This window comes from Cheilinus undulatus, linkage group 7 (genome assembly GCF_018320785.1).
Source record: "Cheilinus undulatus linkage group 7, ASM1832078v1, whole genome shotgun sequence".
Taxonomy (NCBI): Eukaryota; Metazoa; Chordata; class Actinopteri; order Labriformes; family Labridae; genus Cheilinus; species Cheilinus undulatus.
In genome coordinates, this window is record NC_054871.1 from 38,151,726 (window position 1) to 38,160,936 (window position 9,211).

General features: G+C 36.3%; 1 protein-coding gene across 1 annotated transcript in view; it reads left to right on the plus strand.

Annotated features, from left to right (window-relative positions):
- The window catches only part of tgfbr3 (transforming growth factor, beta receptor III), a 130,914-nt gene extending 123,163 nt beyond the window's left edge, over positions 1–7,751 (plus strand). The window contains exon 17 of the mRNA XM_041791016.1: positions 2,037–7,751. Coding sequence (XP_041646950.1) covers positions 2,037–2,161 — 125 coding nt within the window. The 3' untranslated portion in view covers positions 2,162–7,751. The remainder of the gene's footprint in view (positions 1–2,036) is intronic.
- Positions 7,752–9,211: the final 1,460 nt, after the last annotated feature.

Sequence of the window (9,211 nt, forward strand, 5' to 3'; positions counted from 1 at the left end):
TCAAGATAAAGTCATACATTTAAATGGAAGACAAATTAGTAAGATTCAGAACATCACAGCTCTCAAGGGACTTTTCTGTTTGAACTGTCAAAATGTTTTTACTTTTTAGTGATTTTTATCCAAATAGATACTGAGATTGTGCCTCTGTTTCTTCAGTTTAATGCGAATTGTTCTTGAGTCCGACATCTGTTGCAACAACTGCATACAGTTTTCAAACACAGCATGTTTCTGTGACATAAAAGCTGCCTTTATCTCTGTGATCGAGAAAGATAATATTGGACTTGGATTCACCTCTTCTGTCTGAGGAAATATAAATTCCCAGGTCCCTTTGTTTCGTAGAGCTCTCGGTCCTGTGAGGGGAAAACTGCTGGCAGCTCTGTTCTGGTAAACATTAACAGAACTCCGGGGCCCCGAAGAGGGAGCGGGATGCAGGATCGCCTGTGGACACATGTGCCTGTCATATATGCAAACACTCATATGTACACTCTCTGCTTTTAGTCCAAACCAAGCTGTCAGTAGAAAAATCTTTGTCTAAGGGAGAGGACTTAATTGGGTGCTTTCCATTTTTCTAGCAAGAGGATTTTTAGGAAGTAACCAAGGAACAGACTGCAGAGATACTGCTGCCAAAAACTCAAATGAAACACAGATTTGGATTTATTTCAGAAACCCTTCTTTGTGTATCAGGGACATTTCTGTAAGCAAATTTCAGAACTTTTATTCGCTCCTCCTTTTTAATCATTGGATCCAAAGAGTCTACGATGCGAAATGCTTATTTAGATGTAGAAAAATAAACCAGTGAGTGGTTTGTGCTTTAGTCAGAAGATCCTGCGTTATGTTTGTTCTGCTTCATCTACTGAAGCTGCTAATTGATTCCAGACAACCAAAGAAATCAAATCCATAAGCGGGACTCCTCTTCATCTTTCTGTCCAAAATATCTTCCATCAGATAGGATGTTTGCTGAGGTTTCCAGGCTTGCTATAGTGATATTTTTAGGTCCTTTGAGTTGAAAACAAGCTGTGAATCTATGGCACATTACACTTAAAGGAGATAGACATTAAAGTAGATGGAGAGCAGAGTTTTCCTGCATTCATCTGAAAAAATGAAAAATGCATTGTACTGAAATCTAGACTGTTTTTAATTACACAAGAGTAGAGTAGAAACACACGGTAATGCAAAAGATGTCTGGGGATTATAAACCAAGTGATTGATTAAAAATAATTTAAAGGCTTTAGCTTTTATTATGATATTGAAAAATACAACAAAAGATGCAGTTTGTATTTAAAGAGGTGTTGAATTTTGGAGAGTGACATTCGCTATTGTTTCGAGAGACATCTGACTGCAGACCTCTATAGCAGGGCCATAGAGGACTAACGCTCTTTGGGTAATGCCTTAGTTTGTGGTGTGCCATTTTAAATTTTATTTCCCGCCCCCTTACCCTAATCCTAACCTTAGGGTTTAGGCGCCTAACCCTAACCCTCTAGGGTTTTTTTCTTAGTTTGTAATGTTACAAATGTACTACAGGTGGACTCCACTCAAGGTGTAGAAACATCTTAGCAAAGATTAAAAGAATTTGAAGGAATCTGAGCTAAATTTAAAGTCAATGTGATACCTCAGTTTTTTAAAATTTTTGTAAATTTGCAAAAATGTCCAAAATTCTATTTCACTTGTCATTAAGGGGTACTGGGTGCAGATTAATGAGGATGAAAATGAATTTGACTGTAGCATCAGGCTAACAAAAGTGAAGGCACTTCTGAATGCACTGTATGTCATTATGTGTGGGATCTCTTCATTTTCAAAATTGGTTGAGGTTTCAAAAATCTTTTGCTGTGCTAAGTTTTTAAAACGACTTTAAATGTCTGAAACTTGTTTTTAGAAAATGCCCCCATACTGGGTGTTTGTCAGTGAACAAAACACATTCCAGCGTTGTAGGAGAGCAATTTCTAACTTTTAACCAAGTTACTTGTCACGCTTCTTTCTGTGTTTGTGTCATTTACATCCTTTCTTCTATCTCTCTGTCTTTCCTGCTTTGTGTCTAGGCGATGCAGCTGCTGCAGGAACACAGCAGGTCCAGAAGTCCCAGCCCACCTCAGAGAACAGCAGCGCTGCCCACAGTATCGGTAGTACACAAAGCACACCATGCTCCAGCAGCAGCACCGCGTAGCCCAGGAAGAGACCCTGCCACAGCACCGTAGGGGTCTATGACCACATGGACCGGTGTGTCAGTCTCCTTCCATGAAAGGAAATATGCAATATAAAGTTAAAAAAGTAGAATCCAAAATAGAACAAGGTAGATGATAATGCTTTTAATCCTTGTGTAAATTCCTTTGATGCCACTTTGACTAAGAACAGGAAAAATCTACTGCTTTTATTTTTATTAGATCTACAAAAAATAAGTTAATACCAGGCTTTCCTTTCTAATCCAGATGCTGTTTTTTAGACTTCAACACAGCCTTTTATTTTGACCGTACATGGTTTGATTTAGGCTGTTTATAACACGCAGGTGTGCAGCAAGGAAAGCAGACAAGCAGCAGTGATGTCAGTATTAGTAAGTGAGATGCTGATGGCTGGTCTAACACGTTCCTTCATGACATGCTGACCTTAAAGGGGCAAAAGAGCGAAGCAACCACTATAAACATAAGGACAAAAGTGCAGTATGTTGTCATCTTTTAACGAAGAGAGGTGATGGCTTTTTAAAGAAAGTGTACCAGGTATTGAATGTATACAGAAGAGTAAACACCAAATAATGTGACAGATAAATGTGAAAAGTCATGTTGATAAAAGATACATTATAATGCTATCACTTTGATGATACTAGGTTCTTTAAGTAGTTACAGTAGTTCATTTCAGCAGATTTGAGTCTGAGACTCGATGAAAATAATGTTTCAAACTTTGCAGGGGCATTATGTGTTCCCCTTTCTAGTTTCTGATAACAGAATAGTTTAACATTTTGGTAAATGTGATCAGCACTCTGAGATCTTTTTGATAAGCTGGATACTGGAGATAAACAGCCTAACCTCGCCTAGCACAAAACGGAAAGAGACAGGAAACAGCATAAAGCTTTAATAACAAACAAACACTTACACCGCAGAGTGTACTTAGCAATTATTTGCTAGCTTTGCAACTGTCTCATGCTGTTTCTGTATGAATTTTAGAACGGGGTTGTTATGAGCTTAGTCATCTGTTGCTCTGTCCATCTTAATGTACAGCCCCTGTTGTGATGCTTGAAAAACAGCCTTTAGCACCCCCAGAGCTCAACTATTAACATGTTCAATTTTGTCAAACTTAGTAACAACTGCGCTTTCTTGATTTGGGGGTTACTTAAAAGTTTCTCTGGGCTACCTTTTTTCTCCCTACGCATAGTTTTGAAGCTAGGCAAAATTAAAATACCCTTTCTCCAGCTCCATCATTCTCATTAAGACATCAGAGTGATAACAACCAACCATCCACCATTAACTATTATATTTGAGTCTTGAATCTAAAAGAAACACAGGAGACGTGCATACAAATATCTTCAAATTAAAGATTAAAATGTTACAGTAAATAAGTTAAGAAAAAAATCATATAAATACGCATATTTCCTCAAATGTTAAACTTTTCTTTAAGTTTGAGATAGAAGATTAGAGCTGTATATTTGTGTAAGTATTGTAAATACTCATAAATGCTATGAGGCAGAATATGTGCAAATTCTGTTTTTCTACTTCCTTATGACAGGATTTGTAAGTTATAGGTGAAAGTTAATTCTATATCTGATTTTTAGATGTTTAAACAGTGATATTTAGTGACAGATTTAGTGTAAACAGAGTATAATTTAAGGACATTAATTCAAAATTATGATTAAGTATAGTTGAAAGCAGTTTGATCTTAACATCTGTTTCTCTGCAACCCTACACTATTTACTGCCAATGTAATTTCTGTATCCTCTTTAAGTAAAATGTTCATTCTGTTAGATTTAAAAAAAATAGTAGAAATATACCCACCTTAAGATATAACTAAAAGCAGATAAAGGCAGCAAAGCTACAAATAAGTGACACAATTAATATTGGCTTCTTTTAATAAAGGAGTTGAAGAATAATGTCATATCACTCAGTGATTCTGGAGAAAAATGTTACACTTCATTTTACATATTTTATCGTCTCAGAAGCAGAGTAAGGTAGTGTTTATAAATCATAAAGCTTCATGTACAGTGTATGTTGTGTATAAACCTTGGCACTGACAGAGTGTTAAATAAGCTGTACTTCGAGCTCATTATAATGGACGTATATTTTCATGTTTTTATATTTTTCTGCAACACCACGACTGTCCCACCGTCTCAGAACGACATGAATGTTTGCTGAAGTGCCTTCCTTTAACCTGTTTGAGTGTTTGTGGGACAAACTGTGCCCTTTGTATTGGAGGAGGGGAGTTTCCCTGTAAGGATTTAACCAGAACAAGAAAAACAGAATGTACTCTATCTCAACGTTTTTCTCCTCATGTAAACATGTATAAAGCTTTCTACAGAGGGAACAGAGTTTAAATTTATATATATTTGTGTATAGAATTATATTTTGGAATATATTTACCCAGAGAATTTTATTGTCGTGTGTGTGTGAAAGTACTGTGAATTTTTATGGATGTGCTCATGTATTCTACATGATTAAGGAGGATTTATTCTCTTCATTCATACAGGTCTCATCACATGTTTTATGACACTTTAGTTACAGTCATATATTCATATTTAAATACAGAGCTATTCAGCTGCTTTTGTGGAATCACACTTTTGAGTGTTTAGTTAAAGTGAGTTGGATGCAAATACTTACACTTTGACTTAAATGCCCAGTTATAAAAAAAAAAACTGCACTGACATTTAGTGACTTTATGTTTTAGTTTTATTAAATCATGTGTCCTAAAACATATTATGTAATGAGTCCTTAATGAATAAGAGATGTAAATGCTTCTCAAACTGAACAGGACTTCTTCTATGCAGGAAATACAGCTACAACTCTCCTCATAATAGCTATGCAAGCTTATTTTTTTTATTTACAGACTATTTTCCTACAAGGTGTCACTGAGTATGGGCTGCAGCAGTGAGTAAAATGTGCCGAACAAAAAATTCTCACACTTCCAGGTAGACAACTGGTGGAAATAAGCACCAGGATATACAGAAGCATAAGGTTAAAATTTATTTACTTTTGTTATCCCCTTTGGGCTGTTACTGTAAAGTTAAGAGTAGCACTCTTAAAACGGACGTCTGATTTATATGATTTTTCCGTTACACTTAATCTTAGTAATTAGTAATTAGTAATTTTATAGAAATAAGTGTTGTATTCATTTCTCAAGAATAAGGTGGTAATTACCTTGTAATAAGTTAGCATTTTATCAAGTATAATCTTGGAAATATGATATATTAAGGAAGTATTTACCTAGTAATGATGCATCAATTATCAAGTTGTTCCTTGTAATATTGTGGCAATTCTCTGGTATTTAGGTGGTGTTTTACCCTAACCCCAACCCTTTAAAGCTAACTCGAACCCTTATATTATGTGACACAGTAATTATGTGGTATTTTACCCTAATCCTGACCCTTGTAATATTGCGGCTTTTCTCTGGTAATTAGGTGGTATTTTGCCAAGATTTTTCTTAGAAATAAGATGAAATTTTCAATATAAGTTGCTTGATAACTCCCAGGTAATGTCTTTATTTTGGCCCACTAAATTAAAGTTAATCCTTTCTGAATGGTTTTCAAGTCATTTCTAGGCTTAGACGGTTAGGGCTAGAGGGTTAGGGTAAAATCCAACCTAATAACCAGAGAATTGCCACAATATTATGAGGAATTATTTGATCATTAACAAGTTATTACTAGCTAAATACTTTCTTAATCATACAGAGTTATGGATAATATGCCAAGTTATTACAAGGTAATTACCACCTTAGTCTTGAGAAATCACTGGATAATTACCACGTATCACTATGAAATTAAATAAGATGCTAAGGTTTGCTGTTTTTCTTCTCTATAGTTTTGTTGCATTTTTTAACATCTTACAGCTGATCTGGCAAAATAAAAGACAATTTTGAGTCCTAGAACACCAGAATCAACTAAAAGGATGCTTTTTAACTCGAGACCATGCTTATAAAATTTTGATTACTGTTTTTAAATAATGCACATTTTAAATTTACATTTTAAAAACTATGTTATTACAATTCAACTTAATTTAAGCCACACTTACCTCGTGACTTAAATAAACATCTTCAAAACATTCAAGATATAAATGTCAAACCTAAGGGCTGAATTGCTTCAGCTAAGTAAAAATGCACCGCCAATGAGGCAAGCCATTTTACTTGAATGTCTTTAATAAGATTTTGTGACTCATTTTGATTGTGGATCCAGTTTCTGGACACTCAAAGGATTTAAATATATAAAAAATTAGACCCTTTTTCCACTTTCTATTGTTACTGTGCAACCACATACACAATATCACCTAAAAATGTTGCTATTTTTCCGTGACCTTGTTGATCCACAGCATTAAATTGTATTAAATTGTCTACCTGGAAGTTTTTGTCTGGAAAGATGGTGATCCTTTCCGATTCGCTCAAACTCAATGCTTGGTAATCATGCTGTCATAGAACAATAACCAGACTACAGACTTGTTTCGGTCCTCTTGTTGTCACAACAATTGCAACATCTCCTGAAAGTAATGCAAAGATGAAATCAAGGAAAACCCACTGTTGGCAGCAGTTTGACCACATAGAGAGCTGAATATATAATAAGTTTGTGTGTATTCAGTAACAATGGAGGATGGAGAGAATCCAGCTATTTTATTTTGTTTCTGGAAACCAAACTGTTTTCAATAACACTTGAGAGATGATTTTTATTGAGTTGCATTGGAACCACTTGGACTTAGAGCAACATTCGTGCTTGTTTGTTTTATCGGGCCTGCTGCCAGCGAACGTCCGAGCCACAACCTTGCTGGATCCTCTATTCAGTAAAGCTCTCAGTAAATATACAGCAGTGATATGAAGCCGCTGTTGCTGTTATCAAACAGCATCATCATGAAAAACAACACTGCATCCCTCTGTATACAGAGGATACTTAGTGAGAGATCAGTGTTTCACCCAGCAGAAATATGCTGCAGCCTGTAATCAGCGGTCATTGTGGGATTAAGGCGTTCTGACGTTCCTGTACTGTGGAGGTTTCTCTTATCGACTGCGGTGAATCCATCTCCCGTATGTAATTATCTCCTCCACCTCCCTCATGTCATGCTGTTAAGTGGCTGAGCCTCAAGTTATGTTCTGGATCTAATCTTCTCATTTGAGATAATTGGGGGATTTCTTTCACTCACACTAACATTATGATCCATGAGAGTTGCTGTTCAAACATTCCTGCCTGCTTTTAGCTGCAGTGCATGCTGGGAAAGAGCTACACTTCTCCATCTGTTACAAAAATATGCCAAACTTAGCAGATATACTACTCTGTCAATATGAAATAATGATGCTGTATCACATAAAAGGAGCATTTTTAAAGTGTGCATGTTCAGTTTGTGATTTATGGTAAATGCTGATCCAAGAACAGCTGTAATCTGAGCACAAAACTGCAAAAACTCCAGTTTAAGTGTATTTGTCTGCCTAATAAAAAAAAACTAATTACACCAACTTTAAGCCACATTTATCTGCCAAATCCAGACAAACATCCTATTTCAAGATATAAAACATAAAAATGAGGCCTGTATTGCTTGTGGTGCCTCTAGTACGTTTCACCTATGACTGTCTTGAAATGAGATATACAAACTAAATTTAGGCTGGCTACATACCAGATGATTCTCATATCTTAACCAGTTCAAATTTTGTGGGAAACCACACATGTAAGAACAGTTTAAACCCATCTCTAACATTAAAACCTTGATGCAAACTCAACCATTCGGCCATATCACAAGACCACAGGTCTCCCAATTGTAACGATATCACAGTGGTGATTCCACAGTTGCATCAAACCCATCAGCAATATCTGCCTATGCCTTTCTTTTTTCTGCCCCATAGTGGTTTGTTGTTAAAGCACTGTAGAGGCTCTGATTTTGCTGCCATAATCACAGAACTGATCTTCTTTTTCTAACACAACATCTGGTCATTGACACGTCTGGCTATAACCATGCATACCAGCTCCAAATTTCAGTTACTGGCCTCATAACTTGCTTATAATAAGTATTGTCACTTAAATAATATCGGTTTACCAATAGTTTGGGCACATAACCAGTTGTGACAAGCTACCAATCATCTATGGCCATTGATAGTTGGGGAAAATCAGGCCTATGATAGTCAAGTGTGTTGCCAGCTAATAGTATTTAAGATATTTTTGACTAGAAATTCAACAAATATGCTTATTTAGATGTGAGTTTTTGCAGGGAAATCCATATTTCTAGTTATTGATTGTATTTTTATAACCATGTGACTACCTCATGTTGTTCTATGAATGTGTACTTTGTGTGTTTTCATAAGTGTGAGTGTTTTCAATACCTATGTTTGAGCTCAAAAAAGTTTTTATAGTTTATTCTGAGGGTGGATGATTCTGGGCCCCTTAGTGTTGCATTTTTCAATCTCAAAGCAAATAATGAAGAGTCTGAGCTTCTATGATGCCAAGATCGCCTTTTTGGGGCATTTTGTAAATGTGTAAAATTTTGATTATACGTTCATTCATGTTTTTCTTTTGGTTTGTGAAACTTTTATATATGCTGTAAATATGCATGATACATGTATACCCATTATGTCCAATAAATTTCCAGAATATTTTACAACCAACTCTTGTTTATTGATGATTTGTGTGCCACTCTCTGGGTGCTGTACTGGAAGTATGTGTGGATCCCTCCTGTATGGATGTGGTTTACAACAATGAGCTGTAATAATGATGTGTTAGGTTTGGCTCTGCTGTGCTGAAGTCATGACTCGTCTCTGGTGAGCTCATAGCTTGATATGGACCATGTGGACCTCTGGCTTTAGGTTTCTTTTTTTCAAACCAAGATGAGTGCAATGCATGAGTCCATACCTCGCCCTCCCCTCCCCCGCTGGCTTTGCTCCGTCTTTGCTTTTGATTAGAGCTCCTTGGAGACCAGGTGTAAGCAGTGTGTGCTGAACTACATTTGAAAGTCTCTGTGATTATGGCAGCAGAGAAGGCGGCCAAGGGCGACTGGTAAAGCAGCTTCTTTTTATGCCAGCTCAGGTTTGAGTTGACTGGTCCATAAATCTT